The 15648-nt window shown below is 35.0% G+C and overlaps 2 protein-coding genes across 2 annotated transcripts; one reads left to right on the top strand and one right to left on the bottom strand.

Moving 5' to 3' along the window:
* Window positions 1–3426: 3426 nt before the first annotated feature.
* Window positions 3427–5680, top strand: si:ch211-122l24.6 (uncharacterized protein LOC557261 homolog). The gene is made up of 6 exons (XM_059562760.1): window positions 3427–3636; window positions 4154–4261; window positions 4472–4613; window positions 4757–4871; window positions 5054–5301; window positions 5368–5680. Exons 1-5 carry the CDS (start codon window positions 3561–3563, stop codon window positions 5189–5191), a joined length of 579 nt encoding a protein of 192 aa, XP_059418743.1. The 5' UTR covers window positions 3427–3560; the 3' UTR covers window positions 5192–5301; window positions 5368–5680.
* Window positions 5486–7402, bottom strand: LOC132154150 (C-C motif chemokine 20-like). Its single transcript, XM_059562761.1, has 4 exons — window positions 7139–7402; window positions 6849–6966; window positions 5780–5857; window positions 5486–5616 (listed from the first exon to the last, which is right to left on the bottom strand). The coding sequence occupies exons 1-4, from the start codon at window positions 7206–7208 to the stop codon at window positions 5526–5528; spliced, it is 357 nt and encodes a 118-aa protein (XP_059418744.1). The 5' UTR covers window positions 7209–7402; the 3' UTR covers window positions 5486–5525.
* Between the last annotated feature and the right edge of the window lie 8246 nt (window positions 7403–15648).

The raw sequence follows: 15648 nt of genomic DNA on the forward strand, positions 1-15648 counted from the left end.
TGATTACACATGTTATTCAGAGCTGGTCACGCTGAAGGGCGTTCCCAAAAAGCGTTCTCGGATGCAGCTCGAGTTCCTGAAGGGGAACAAACAGATATTTAAAATTGTTATATTTCAGAGTGTTGCATTTTTGATCAAATTCATGCAGCCTTAGTGAGCATAACGGACATTAAGAATTCTTACCGACCCCACATTTTTTAACCATAGTGTTAGAAGCACAGTGTCTGATTAGAAAATCAATTAAGAACTAGTGGAGAATTAATATGGGGTTAAAAAGTACAGCATTTGTTAACAGGTTAAACAATAAACTGCTTTACCAATCTTACCTCTATGGGATTTAAATGCTGCCATGATTCAAAACTGAAAATACAGGTCTGAAAGGTTGAAACTAAGTGTTCGAAAACTCAAAATCTTACAAAAAAAAGTTTTGCAAGATCGAAAAATAAGATTTGCAAGCTTGCAAAATGTAAAAAAAATAAAAATATCTCTGCAAACATTATGTTGTTTTTGAGATTTCCTTCTTCAGAACTGCAACATTTTTTTACGATGTTGCGCAAATAATTTTTCAGAGTTTCAAATTTGTCAGTGTTCTCGCACTGTATTAGATTGTTTTCCAGGTTTGAAACCTTGTAAATGGTGATCTGAAAACTGGTGTGCGAATGTGTGAAAATTTTTTTTGAAACTCTGAAAACAGAGCTTTGCAGGCTTGCAAAGTGGTAAAAAAAATTACATCTCTTCAAACGTAATTTTGTTTTTGAGTTTTCCCTCTTCAGAAGTGCAACACTCTTTTTTATGGTGTTGTGCAATCATTTTTTCAGAGTTTCGAATTTGTCACTGTTCTCCCAGTGTATAGTTTGTTTTCAAGATTTGAAACCTTGTAAATAGTGATCTGAAAACTGGTGAGCGAATAGGTGAAAAAAAGTTTTCAAACTCTGAAAACTGAGGTTCGAAAGGGCGAAACTTATTACATTACATTACATTTGCACTCCTATTGCAGACTATTTTTTCAGAGCTGAGTTTACAACACCCACTTTGCGGAGATACGCACACACAGTTGCGAGCTTGCGTGCCACGTGATTTGTGGCAGTGTTGTCACGCAGCTCTGCTCTGAAACTCTGAAACTCAGACTGAGCGAAAATGAAGCTTCGCAACCTCACAACTAAAAAAAAGCCTGGAGGGAGGGCCTTCTGCTCTTGGCCAATGCTTTGCTGTCTGCTGACGTACAGTCCAATCACAAGTCGTATTTACTGTAAAGGTGGGATTGACCGACTGCTCCGCCAATGACAAAAGCGCACAGGATACGCAAACAGAGGATGCACGGATTTCTGTCCACAAGGCGGTCCCGTCGCGGTCCAGTTCTAAAATAAAGGTTTACCCACTTATCGCTGAAATTCACCATACAATTGCCAGTAGCCACTGAGTTTACCACTGATAGGCCGGAGGTGCATCACTACACACTCACCTCACTTTCCTCAGCTGGCGACTCACGTTCCTCAAGCAGCGAACGATTCACTTTCCTCACGACTCACTTTCCTCACGCAGTGGACCACTGACTCTCTCTTCATGTAGAGACGGAATATTACAATTAAAGTGACTTCAATAGTGCATCCAAAAGAATTTTTAGATATTATATTGAAATATTCAGAAAGGTGTACAGTGTATTTTGTACTTTTATTAAAATATTTCAGTAAAATTATAAATAATTGCCTATTACAAATTTATGAATGCATGGTTAACTTTTTTCTGCAATCACTATAGGCTATATGTATTGAGACGTTTTAAAATCTATATTTTGTAAAAATAAACCTGAATTATAATCTTAACATCTGTATTTTCATATATTATATATATATATATATATATATATATATATATATGTATATGTTTTCAGATCACCATTTATAAGGTTTCAAACCTGGAAAACAATCTAATACAGTGGGAGAACACTGACAAATTTGAAACTCTGAAAAATTATTTGCGCAACATCGTAAAAAAATGTTGCAGTTCTGAAGAAGGAAATCTCAAAAACAACATAATGTTTGCAGAGATATTTTTTTTTTTTTTTTACATTTTGCAAGCTTGCAAATCTTATTTTTCGATCTTGCAAAACTTTTTTTGATTTTGAGTTTTCGAACACTTAGTTTCAACCTTTCAGACCTGTATTTTCAGTTTTGAATCATGGCAGCATTTAAATCCCATATACCTCTGCTACAGTATTTCTAAAGGAATCCTGCTACTATTTGTACCAAAATCTATTTTTATTTTCGTATCAATACACCATATCTGCCATGAGGCCAGATAAACACCAGCTTTTTCTGGAAAATGTTATTTTATTTCATACGGTAAGGGAAATGCAAAATAATAATAATAATAAAAAAAATAATAATAATAATTAATTGATTTAAAAAATCATTATATTATTTATCAGAAACGTCATAAGAGCTGTCAAAATCTGTAGCATTTAACACTAGTGCAGATATCTGTAGAACAAGTAGGTTACAGAATGAAATTAAATATGCAAACACTAGCCATGAAGAGGTCTATGCTATTTAAGTTATTCAGAATAGCCTAGTAGTTACATTTTCACAAATCTAGACAAAGTTATCAGCTAGGCTATGGTTATAAATAAAAACTCTAACAGCAATATGTAGGATGGTTGCCTGAATAATAAACAACTGATAAAATGATCCAACCCATAAATATAGTAAAGTAGGCCTATTAACAGATTTTGATGCAATAAATAGGGCATGGTTTAAAAATGTTCATCCCTCCTAAACAGAGAAAACATCTTTCACAAACTTCTGTCTCTTTTAAAGTGTTAATATAATTAGTTATGGGGGTTACTATACCACAATTCTATAAAAAGGGCGTTATTATTTAAACCCCTGGACCTCAATAATTTCCAAAGCCTGGCTATACTGCTGCCATGCTTTTATGGGCTAGTCATTGAAGATGTTTCTGTTCATTTTATGTAAATTAGTTCTGGGATTAAATTATTTGTATAGGCTATAGGCCTATTTATTTTACTCATGAATAATAAATTTAATTACATTTAATTTAATTTAAATTTAATATACATTTAATTTACATTTAATTTAATTAATAATATGTATTAGTTTTTTATTATTAATTGTTTGTTAAATTAATAGGTATGTTTGTTTGTTTGTTTGTTTATGCATTCATTCATTCATTATAGTCACTGTTTTCTGCACGTTTTGTATTTGTGTTTATTATCCTATATTAGTTGCTATAAAGTTATATTTTATAAGAACTTGGTAGATTTTTCTTTTTCAAACAGCCTTGCTTGTAATTTTTCGAGATGCACTTTCATTAATGAGTCATTACTTATTACGTTCACTCACTAATTTACATGTACAGTTCATCAGAGCAAATGAAAAACGTCTCATTCTCATCACGTGTTTGAAGTGCGCGCGCAGTTACTTGGACGCGATCTCCTCGACGTGCGTTCTTCTTTCAGATGCACACGTATCATTCATTGTGATTTCTCAAATCAAAACAAACAACAAACATTTTGACAGACTGTCCACAAACAGCGGATAATGGGCTCATTCCTTGCTTTTCCACTGGCGAAACCGCCTGAGATATTCGATCTTCCCGATTCTGCTCTTATAGAGGGTCAGTGACCGAAAAACTGAATTAACCGTTGAAACTAAAGTTCAATATGCTGTTGGTTAACGTTACTGGATTTTTTTATTTATTTATTTTTTTATTTTTTTTTACCGTTGTAAATCATTTGTTTAGTTAATTTATGAATGTAATCTTACATGTTTTTTCCCTCATGTTATTTTTCTTATTTGTAAACCACAAGTGATTGATCATTATTAACAATATAGATATCAACAGTAGGCTACACCAGCTTAGTGTAAAGCAAGAGTAAGTGTAGGCTACTGTAAGTAAGCTTACAGATTTGTTTGGGATATATAACATTTGATGTACTACAAGTTGATCTTATTGATAACACTAGCTTGCTCTATTCTTTTTCGTTTTCTTTTTATTTATTTATATTATTTAAAAGCCCATGCTACGTGTACTGTGTTAAGCTAAATGAGACTTTTTATAGCACTTCTATATCATTGCTCTTTTTGTTGTTTTTGATTGCTTCCACTGTGTAAATGTAAATGTGATATTACAGCTGATAAAGAAGATGTTTATGCGGAATGTCATACAATCAATGTGAAGTTCTGCGAAACCATGCATCGGCAGAATATGCGCTCCAAAAAGGAAGTGGCCATGTTTTATGGTATGAGTATTACAATTTCTGAAATGTGAGGGACATTTAATAGTTTGCCAGCAGTAACCTAAAAGCAGCACTTTTGATTTTATTGTACATGATGCATTGCACAAAACCAAAGTATGTCTAGAATCTCCTGTTGGTGTTCATCGTGGAAACTGGCACAATGTCGATCCACATGGTGATGACATTTTTTTCAGTAAATCACTTGTTTTTCAGAATATAGACGTCACTGGAGTGAAGTGGTTGAAAAGTTGAAGGAGAAATACCCACAGTGGACATCTGAAGACATCTTGAACCTTAGATATCAGTTTGAGGTTTTTGTCAGAGATCAAGGCTATCTTCTTCACTACGCTACCTTGTAAGTGATAGTCACATGAATCTCTAACAGCAGTGGTTTCACACTCCAATAGACCAGATTATATAAAATCATGAAATACTGATGATCTCTCTCACTCTCCTTTTCTTTCTTTCTGTACCATCCCATCATGAACTCTGGGACAGCAATGAGATGCTTGACGTCTTTCAAGATGCCACTTCTCCCGAGCAGCGCAGAGCGATGTTTGACAGTGTAGACACTCGTCAGTACAACGCCATCAACTTTGAGGAGTATCTTCAGGTTATATAAATACCTTGAAGCACATATTTTTCATTACGAATTTTTGCTGTGAATCATTTAACATCAAAAACAGTTTGTCACATTATAATTTAATAAGCGCAAATCAGAAGTTAGGAGAATATAGCTGTTGTTTGCTTTATGTTTGTCTCACATCTTTTTCACTCTCTGTCTCTTTCTTTTAGCTGATGAACAATATTAACATTGGGACTCCTGTACCCAGACCTCCCGGAATTGAAGACGACAGAGATGAGATTATGAATTTAGTCTCAGATTTATCAGAAGCTTACACCTTTTCACAGATATGCTATGGTTTGTTCTAAAGTAATGAGTTTTAACTGTAGTTATATTCTTTTCCAACTGGGGTTGTGTTTTGCAGTAAGTAGCATGCAAAGAAAAATATTTTTATTCATTTTTTATTTCAGTTTAAAAAATTTGTATTGCTGTTTAAGACAAATAAATACAGCATCCCAGACTGTATTATAATTTTTTAATACATAAAAGTAGAAAAATATAGTTAGTATAAAACAGTTTTTTTTATTTATTGTTAAGGATATAATCAGAATAGAATTTAAAGCATGATCTGTGATAAGCATCAGTAATTAATGGAATCTGCCAGCATATGTTATGTCTAAAGTCATATGATTTGCAAGAGCTTCATGGGCTTTTGGTGGTTGTGTGAATCAACTGTTTCAGTCCAGTGGTGAGACGTGGAGCTCCCTTTACTGTCAATTTATTTATTTTTGACCTACAAAGAAAATATAAATCCAAGTCATTTGTTGCATTGGTCATCATAAAATAATAAATCAATATGAATTCCAGTTTGTCACATTATTTACTGCATACATGGTATGTTTGCAAAAAATTTGAGCTGACTTTTTTTTTTAAATGTCACACACTGTCTTTCTTACCTCAGACTTGCAAGCGCTGCTCTCACCCACTGATCCTCGACACTCGCGCATACCTTCTTCTTGTTCTTGGTGAAAAAGCTTAAAGAGAAAGATCATGACGATTTTAGAGTGCAATAATGGCAAACTTTCTTCTGAAGGTAGTTTATAGTGATTATTATTGAACATCACAGGCAGTTGTTTCTGTATTTGCAATATATTAGGGAGCTAAAGACTGATTTTAAATAAATTTTAATAATACTTTGTTTATTCAGCAATGACGCATTAAATTGATCAAACATTTACAGTGTTACAAAATATTTCTATTTCAAATGAATGCTCTTATTTTGAACTTCTTGTTCAAAAGAATCCTGAAAGAAAATGTTTAAAAAAATATAAAGTTTTTAACATATTTAATAATAAGAATAATATAGTTATCTGAAGAATCATGCCATTAGGCTGCTGAAAATTCTGTTTTGTCATGACAGGAATAATTCATTTTTAAAATATATTAAAATAGAAAACTTGTATTTTAAATTGTTTAAACATTTCACATTGTAATTGTTTTTACTGTATTTTTTATCAAATAAGTGTAGCCTTGGTGAGCATTAAAAAAAACATATTTCAGAAACATTTAAAAAGGCTTATCGACCCTGACCGTTTGATCAGTAGTGTATTATATATTTATGTAATGTTTTTAAATTTTTTTATTTAGTGGATGTAATTATTTAGTTTTCATTGTAAATTATATTGTCAACATTAACACGAATTATTAAGGATTTAATAAATGTTAATTTAAGGATAATTTTTTTTTTTTTCCTTGGTTTTCTTCAACGGCAGTAACTACAGAAGTTTGTTCTTTAGCATGATTTGAGAATGATTCAAAGAGCATGACTGTTTGTACAAATGTATTTGTGTAAAATTAGTAACTGTGTATGTATGTGTTTATGCTGTGGGATTTTATTTATTTTTTGTACTGTGCCCTCATATATTTAAATGTATGGTTAAAATGTGTTTCTTTTGGTGTAACCACATTGTGTGGGTAAATGGGTGAACCCCGACTCATTCCTGCGGTTAGATTACAGTAACTTACATGATGGCATCTATGCGACACACCTCGCGGGAGCTCTGCTCAATGAAGCCCTTGATCACTCTTAAGGGCAGAGGATTTCGAGTGTATTTCACACAGCAGGCATAATTCAGCGGCCCATCTGACATCACACACAACATATTTCTTATAGTCATAGACCCACATAAAGTATCTCAGTTTATTGCATGTACTATATAGTACCCATTAAAATGACACAGAAAAAAAATTAGCCGAAGTCACAGCAATTACCAAAACAATGCAAAAAAGCAGTAAGGTCTCCATAAGAAACTTACATGCTGCTGGAGTGTGTGGAAACAGGCTTAGAAGAATGCTGCTGATGAGAGTGGTGGTGAGAAGAGACATTACGCAGCAGATTTCAGTCAGTCAAAGATGTTTGCTATAGCACTGCAGGGCCTTATATACTAATGAGTGACAAGATCAGTTGCACATGTATTTTAAAATAACAAATCAGATGCAGGCTCTAAAACGGGGACAGCAGCAGCCATGGAAAAAGAGGACAGGAAACCCAATATTGCGATATTACAGTGCTTACAAGGCAAGTTCCAACCACAGATGTGTTGCAGATTGATCTGTGACTGTTTCTTTTTAGTATCTCAAGCAATTACGCACATCCCATGTGAGAAGTTGTTGTGCATATGCTAGTATTTGCATACATTTTTGTTTACATTTTGCCTTAAGTATAACTGCCGTTGTTGTGAATGATGTAAATCAACATCCTGTGTGTAATACATTTACAGTTATTCATTTAGCAGATGCTTTTATCCAAAGTGACTTACAATTTAGGAATACAACAAATGAGTCATTACAGGAATTGCTCGAAATACAAAGTTTCAACAAGACAAAATTTAGATTAGTACAAGAATTAAATGGGGTATTAATGAAAGAGAGAGCAGTTGTTAGCTTTTATTTAAGGATGCAGTAAAATGCTGATGAAAGAGACAAGTTTTGTCGCTTGAAAATTGTCAGGGGTTCAACATACAGAATGGGGCTAGGAATGCAATCCATGAAAAAACCCTGTAAAAAGTTAAAGTAGCTTTAGTATTATGATCTATTTTTTGCTACTTTGTTATGCAATTCATTTTTTGTCCCTTTCATGACTAATATTTATATGGGCGTGCATATCATTGTTTTTAATCTATTTTAGATCATTTGTTCAAATATTTGAGATTAATTTACTTCATCTTATGACATTAGATGATTACAGGTGATTTAGACATTTTGAGACCATTGACATCAGTGTGTACCTTACTTCAAGCTACCAAATATTTTTATAGGGGAAGTTGTTTATTGTGTAATGTGAGGATTAGCTAAACCTCTTCTTTACCATGACCCATTTAGTGGTGAGAATGGCATTGTTCCTCTCTGAGCAAAAGAACAAATGAACATGCACGGCTTCTGTGACCTAGAAAACATCTCAATACTGGAATCTAAGCATCAAGGGGGAAAGTTAATGTGAAGATCATATATTTAGTTTATCTTGCTAGTATGTGTACCTTTGAGTGTAACACACTATTAATCGTGAAATAGAGGTTTTGTCATGTAAAATTGCCGCAGGTTGCATTTCTGTGTAAGTGCTGCATAACTGAAAAAATCATGAGACACGAATTGTATATATTTAGAAAACATCTCATGCAAGGTGCAAGCTGTCTGTTGTGAGCAAATTCTATTCCTGTCGACTAATAAATAATTTATTCTTTATTTCCAGGAAATTGCAACCAGGCTTAATATCTAAGCAATACTGTGGCTTTATATTATATATATATATACAGGTCCTTCTCAAAAAATTAGCATATTGTGATAAAGTTCATTATTTTCCATAATGTAATGATAAAAATTAATCTTTCATATATTTTAGATTCATTGCACACCGACTGAAATATTTCAGGTCTTTTATTGTTTTAATACTGATGATTTTGGCATACAGCTCATGAAAACTCAAAATTCCTATCTAAAAAAATTTGCATATCATGAAGAGGTTCTCTAAACAAGCTATTAACCTAATCATCTGAATCAACTAATTAACTCTAAACACCTGCAAAAGATTCCTGAGGCTTTTAAAAACTCCCAACCTGGTTCATTACTCAAAACCGCAATCATGGGTAAGACTGCTGACCAGAAGGCCATCATTGACACCCTCAAACAAGAGGGTAAGACACAGAAAGAAATTTCTGAACGAATAGGCTGTTCACAGAGTGCTGTATCAAGGCACCTCAGTGGGAAGTCTGTGGGAAGGAAAAAGTGTGGCAAAAAACGCTGCACAACGAGAAGAAGTGACCGGACCCTGAGGAAGATTGTGGAGAAGGACCGATTCCAGACCTTGGGGGACCTGTGGAAGCAGTGGACTGAGTCTGGAGTAGAAACATCCAGAGCCACCGTGCACAGGTGTGTGCAGGAAATGGGCTACAGGTGCCGCATTCCCCAGGTCAAGCCACTTTTGAATCAGAAACAGCGGCAGAAGCGCCTGACCTGGGCTACAGAGAAGCAGCACTGGACTTTTGGACAAATTATGCATGTCATTCGGAAATCAAGGTGGCAGAGTCTAGAGGAAGACTGGGGAGAAGGAAATGCCAAAATACCTGAAGTCCAGTGTCAAGTACCCACAGTCAGTGATGGTCTGGGGTGCCATGTCAGCTGCTGGTGTTGGTCCACTGTGTTTTATCAAGGGCAGGGTCAATGCAGCTTGCTATCAGGAGATTTTGGAGCACTTCATGCTTCCATCTGCTGAAAAGCTTTATGGAGATGAAGATTTCATTTTTCAGCACGACCTGGCACCTGCTCACAGTGCCAAAACCACTGGTAAATGGTTTACTGACCATGGTATTACTGTGCTCAATTGGCCTGCCAACTCTCCTGACCTGAACCCCATAGAGAATCTGTGGGATATTGTGAAGAGAAGTTGAGAGACGCAAGACCCAACACTCTGGATGAGCTTAAGGCCGCTATCGAAGCATCCTGGGCCTCCATAACACCTCAGCAGTGCCACAGGCTGATTGCCTCCATGCCACGCCGCATTGAAGCAGTCATTTCTGCAAAAGGATTCCCGACCAAGTATTGAGTGCATAACTGAACATAATTATTTGAAGGTTGACTTTTTTGTATTAAAAACACTTTTCTTTTATTGGTCGGATGAAATATGCTAAATAAGCTGTTTTTTAGCATACATTCCCTAACTGCATTCTCAACAGTATGACAAAGTGATTTTCTATGTTAGTATTATATATTTATTTAGTGAGATATTTTCATGGATGGATGGGTAGATGACTACACAGGCAAACATACGAATGGATAGATGAATGGGTAGCTAGATAAAGGTTATATGGGTAGATGGGTAGGTAGATAAATGGTTATATGGGTAGATGAGTAGCTAAATGGTTAGATGGGTAGATAAATGGTTAGGTAGGTGGGTAGATGGGAAGACAGAAAAACATACAGACATGAATGAATGGTAGGTAGATAGATGGGTAGTTAATTTTAAAAATAGTTAGGTAGTTTGTGGGTAGACAAACAGACAGATGGGTAGATAAATGGTTAGGTATGTGGGTGGACAGATAAATGGGTGGATAAATGGTTAGATGAATAGTAATATGGGTAGATCGGTAGAAAAATGGGTAGGTAATATTGGTAGATGGGTAGATAAATGGGTAAGTACTGTAGTAGGGTAGACAAACAGACAATGGTAGATAAATGGTTAGACGGGTAGACTTGTATAGGTTATATTTGTAGAGAAATGGTTTGTTGGGTATGTAGTTGAGCAGATAGATATACAGACAGACAGACACATTCATTCCCCACTGTCTAAAGAGCAGTCTGGCTCTCTCTCTCAGCTGAATTAATCATCACTGTGACACCTAGCTCTCCTTCTCAATATCTCTTCACTTTTCTCTTTTTTTGAGACCTTTCTTTCTGTCTCTGTCTCCCACACACTCTGCTCTGCAACACATGGGAATCATATTGTACGCCTCCTCTTATCTGTGCGAGAGGGACTTTCTGCTCGTGCACTTCAATCTTTTCACATGTTTGCTCTCTGTCTGAATAATTACTGTATGTGGGTGGTTGTAAGCGTCTCTCGATTCCTTTATAATGACCCAGTGGGAGGTTAACAAATCAATATCTCAAATGATGAATCTGGAGACACAGAGAGAGAGAGAGAGAGAGAGAGAGAAACCGATAGAAGACATGTCAGGTCGCCAGCTTTCTCATTCATTGCGCTCTGATGATAAATATTTGATTCCCAGATTAAAATTCATGGGGTAAATGTTACACCTGGGTCCTCTGAAGCTTGAAGACAGGCCGATAGATCACCTGTCAAAGTGAGTACACTCAGGCTAGACCTTGTGACATTGATTGGAAATGCCTGTGAAATCACAGGGCACAATTACTGATACGTACAATTAGTTTGACCTTGAGGTCAGAGGTGTGACAGCCATAAATCTTGGCTGTTTATTATGCTGTTTATTATTTATTTAATTTTAAAGGCACAACCTGATGCTCATTTTATTTTCCTTCACATATCAGTTTTTTATAGACATGAAAGATAAAATATATTTATTTATTTATTATTTTATTTTATTTTATTTTAGCAGTGCACCTATAATTCTGTTTCTTCAACTAAGGGTGCTTGGTAAATCTTTTAAAAAATAATAATTAAATTGAATCAGAATAAGCAATGAAATGGTTTGTTTCATTAGATTACAAAATATTGTGAATGTTCTAAAATTGAAATTAATATTTATAAGAGTAATTTTCTTATTGATTGAAAGTCTAGGTCTGAGACATGGGTAAAAATAATCAAATGTATTCATTTGACCAGTATCAGTATTGTTATATAAATACATGGTAAAATAATTCTGTAGTGTACTCACATTTAGAAATGTGCATTTATTAAGATATTTCATATATATTTAGAAGGCCAAATAGTTATTTGGTAAATCATAATAATGACATAAGTTTAAATTATGAAATACTAATCATAAATATTCATTAAAAGCCATAATTCTGACATTAAAAAGTCATAATGTGACAACTTTGTCATTATTTCATCTTTGTATCTGATCATTTTGACTTGGTATGTTATAATTATGGCTTATGATTAACCAAAGCTTGTGATATTTATTTATTTATTGTGGCAAAAATTATCTTCCATATATAACAAAACATATGGACATAAAAGTCTCATAGTTGAACAACCATCCATTACCATATCTAGATTGTAAACAAGAAATCAATCTAATGAAATGTGTTTTTCTGACATTCTCTTTCTAAACTCTTTATACACTCACTGTGTACAAGCAATTTTCGAATGTCAATATTTTTTTCCTTCAGGGGGCGCCAGAGGATACGGAGATGGATTTTTTTTTTTTCCTTTTCTTGCTTTAAGTTTTGAGTTAAGCTTGAGGATATTATTATATAGATTGTTGTTGTTTGTTTATACTACTTACATAAATACCTTTTTTATATACTTTTTATTTAATTGTAATTATTTTCCAAGCTGAATAAAACTGTTTTAGTCATTTTCGTGGCATTTGTGAAGTTTCGTCATCTCATGAAATATGAAAATGCTTTTAACATTAAAATCACCTCAAAGGCATTGGCCAAAAAACTGTCTGCTTAAGTAGAAGATTTGTCACAGAGGACAAACAGTGGACACAGAGCCATAAATATGAGGATGAATATCACAGCTGGCATAACGTTGTCAGTGACACAACATACACCTCATCCTCTCTCTCAAATTTGGGCCACATTCCAACTTTAAAGTGATCAAATATTTCTCATTCTAGGGGAGATTTTTGTAGTTTGTTATAAATTCGGTCCAATAAAGCCTGCAAAATGACAGCTTGAAGCATGTAAAGGACACCAAAAAGAATGAATGATTATTTAAGGCCCCACTTCCTACAGGGAGGGCCCTGTGCCAGAGACAGCTCAGTTCTAACTCTATAAAAGTGTCAGTGTAAAAGTTCTGGAGTCCTTTGCAGTCCTGCATTTGCAATGAATATAAGAAACTCCAGAGTGAGCAGGTTTGTGTATCTAAATTGGAACTAGCAGGCCCTGTCCCAAATGGCAAACCTGTTGTATCTGAGACCATAGGGTGTCCCATTTGTCATTTAAGGTTTCATAAGGGTGCTCACGAGTTTCTGCCTACCTTTTTAACAGCTGCTGTGTTTTTTTTAAACTTTTTTTTCTGATGCAGACTATTAAGTGATAGTCGGTGTGTCACAGTTACGTCATATTTTTATCAGCCTTTCATTTCCTTCTGATTTTACAGTTTGACAATCATATTCAGGGATATGAATAGTTTTAAAGGGATTATTCACCCCCCACTCAAAAAGGAGAAAATTTTAAACTCACGCTCACTTACCCTCATGCCATTCCAAATCTACTTGACTTACTTTCTTCCACAGAACAATATATATATATATATACTTAAAAAAAATTGTCTTATAAATATAAGATCAGACATTATAATTATGTTGTAAAAATTATGATTTTATATCATAAATTTTACTTTTTTTCTGACATAATATCTCATAATTTTGACTTTTTGTATATAATTATGACTTCATTTTGATTTTTCCAAAGCATGATAACATTAGGTTAGATTCATGACATTGGAAATGCATCATCACAGTCTATGAAAAGGGTCCATGGGGTCCAGTATTGTCTTTCACTGGATGGAGCAAAACACTCATACAAGTTTAGAATAACCTGATGCTAAGTAAATGATGACAGATTTTGGTTGAACTATTTATTTAAATCTCCATACATCAAGACACTAATGAATCCCTTGGAATTCTAATGAAGGACAAGCAGCCGTCAACACACACTCTTTATGTGTTTCTGCTACTGCAGAGTTGCTTATGCAAACAATTTAATGCTCTGTGCAGCATGCTAACATTTGCTCGACTCTGTCCTCTTGTGCAAAAGAAAAGAAACACACACTGCTGGCCCAGAGGAGCACGGGCCAGAGCGCAACAATAAATCAAAGTGAGTGCCAGCTCTGACACACACACACACACAATCTGTAGGCAGAATGCATCTTGACAAGAGGCTTCTCAGCGCAGGTGCTTTGTGTTTCGGTGTCAGGAGCAGAGGAGTAACACAGATAACAGATGGATTTATGACAGGGCTTAGGTAGGGATTAAGGCACCTCAGACCTAGATGATTGCACAGCTTATCATGTCACCTTTAGCTTTATCACAGACATGAGTTTCTGAGAAGACCGCCAGAAAGAACAGGACCGAAGCCGCGTGGGGCGGGTTAGACAAAGAGAGAGGCAGAAATGCTATGTTAGCAATGCAAAACTAGAGGAAATACAGTATGAATTATGACTTTGGTAATTGTTTTGTTAGTACACACACTCACAATAGCATTAGCATTTTTTTTTAGCAGTGGGAGGAGTGATGGAGGAGGAAGATGCATCTGATGAATTGGGCATCTTGTCCGAAGAGCCAAAAAAATGGTTTGGGAGATGGTCAGAGAGGGCAAAAAATGATGCAGTTGTATATTATCCTTCTCCAAATGTTTGTGTTGATGTTAATGCCCTGCATTTTCACATCACTTGTGTGTCTTTGTGAGCAATTATGAAAACCATTAACTAGATATATACCGGGAGGTCGTTTACATATTTCTTTGACCATCTTTGTGTTTTATTGCTCAATGCTCTCAGCATACGTGTTAATGTGCTATGACTTTATGTTGGGAGTGAATTTATGATCGATTTATATGAAGCCACAGAAACATTTCCCATTAAAATGGAAAGTCTGGTGAAATTTTCAAGATGGATTTGAAAGGGTTATCAAAGGAAAGATTCACAAAAATAAATAAATAAATAAATAAATAAATAAAATAAAAGATAGGATTGCCTCACTCTTAAATCTGTTTTAAATCCCAGAAGATTTTTCATTAATTTGAGTTTTTTCAAATATTAAGTATTGCAACACTTACATACTTTGGGATAATTAAGATTTTAAAAACATGAAAACAGGACAGTAAAAGAGTGAGGAAGGTCAAATTCACAGTATAGTCGTTTTTATACAAAAACCATAAAATATTGCAATCAGCCAATCAAGCATGCAGTGTAAGAAGCCAAAATATTTAATACATTTTAATTAACATGCAGTGTACAACTTTGTGAATGACAGGCGTTTGAAATCTGCAGAGTTCTGTGTGCCTACCCATAGTGAGGGTATACCACATTACAATGAGTTTTTCTCCTCCAGAATACACGCTGGAAACTTCTGAGAGTCCTGTCACTCTGTGAGAGTCCATGGGTGTTTGTCATTGTGTGTGTATGGCAAAGAAACAAAAAGTGCATGCTAAGTGAGAGACACACAGCAGGAATTCCACAGCTAACTGTCACTTCCTCCCACTTCTGCTCAGAGTGTGGGCGGCAGCTCGAGATCTGTGTGAGTCCACACTCGGGTTGTTGTGTCTCTGTATATGCATGTGTATGTGTGTTTGGATGTATTGCTTATATATGCAGGAAAGCCGTTTTTTTGTGTATAAAAGACCATGACAGAATGTAGTATATTCTTTGATGTCGCCCGATCATGAGTTTGTGTCACTGAAGCTGAGAGAAAGAGACAGTGAGAGAGCCATATATAAATAGAGGATGTCTCTTTGGTGTGTTTGCAAGCTGAAGTGTGTTTATACACTCTATGAAAACCAGCACAATAGTAAGCTGTGCCTGGTTGAATGTCACAAAAACAAGTCCGGGTTGTATTTATGCATAAAATCAAAGAGGGGGAAAAAAATACAAATTGTATTTTCATAAAGGAAATGTATT

Source organism: Carassius carassius, chromosome 12, assembly GCF_963082965.1.
Source record: "Carassius carassius chromosome 12, fCarCar2.1, whole genome shotgun sequence".
Taxonomy (NCBI): Eukaryota; Metazoa; Chordata; class Actinopteri; order Cypriniformes; family Cyprinidae; genus Carassius; species Carassius carassius.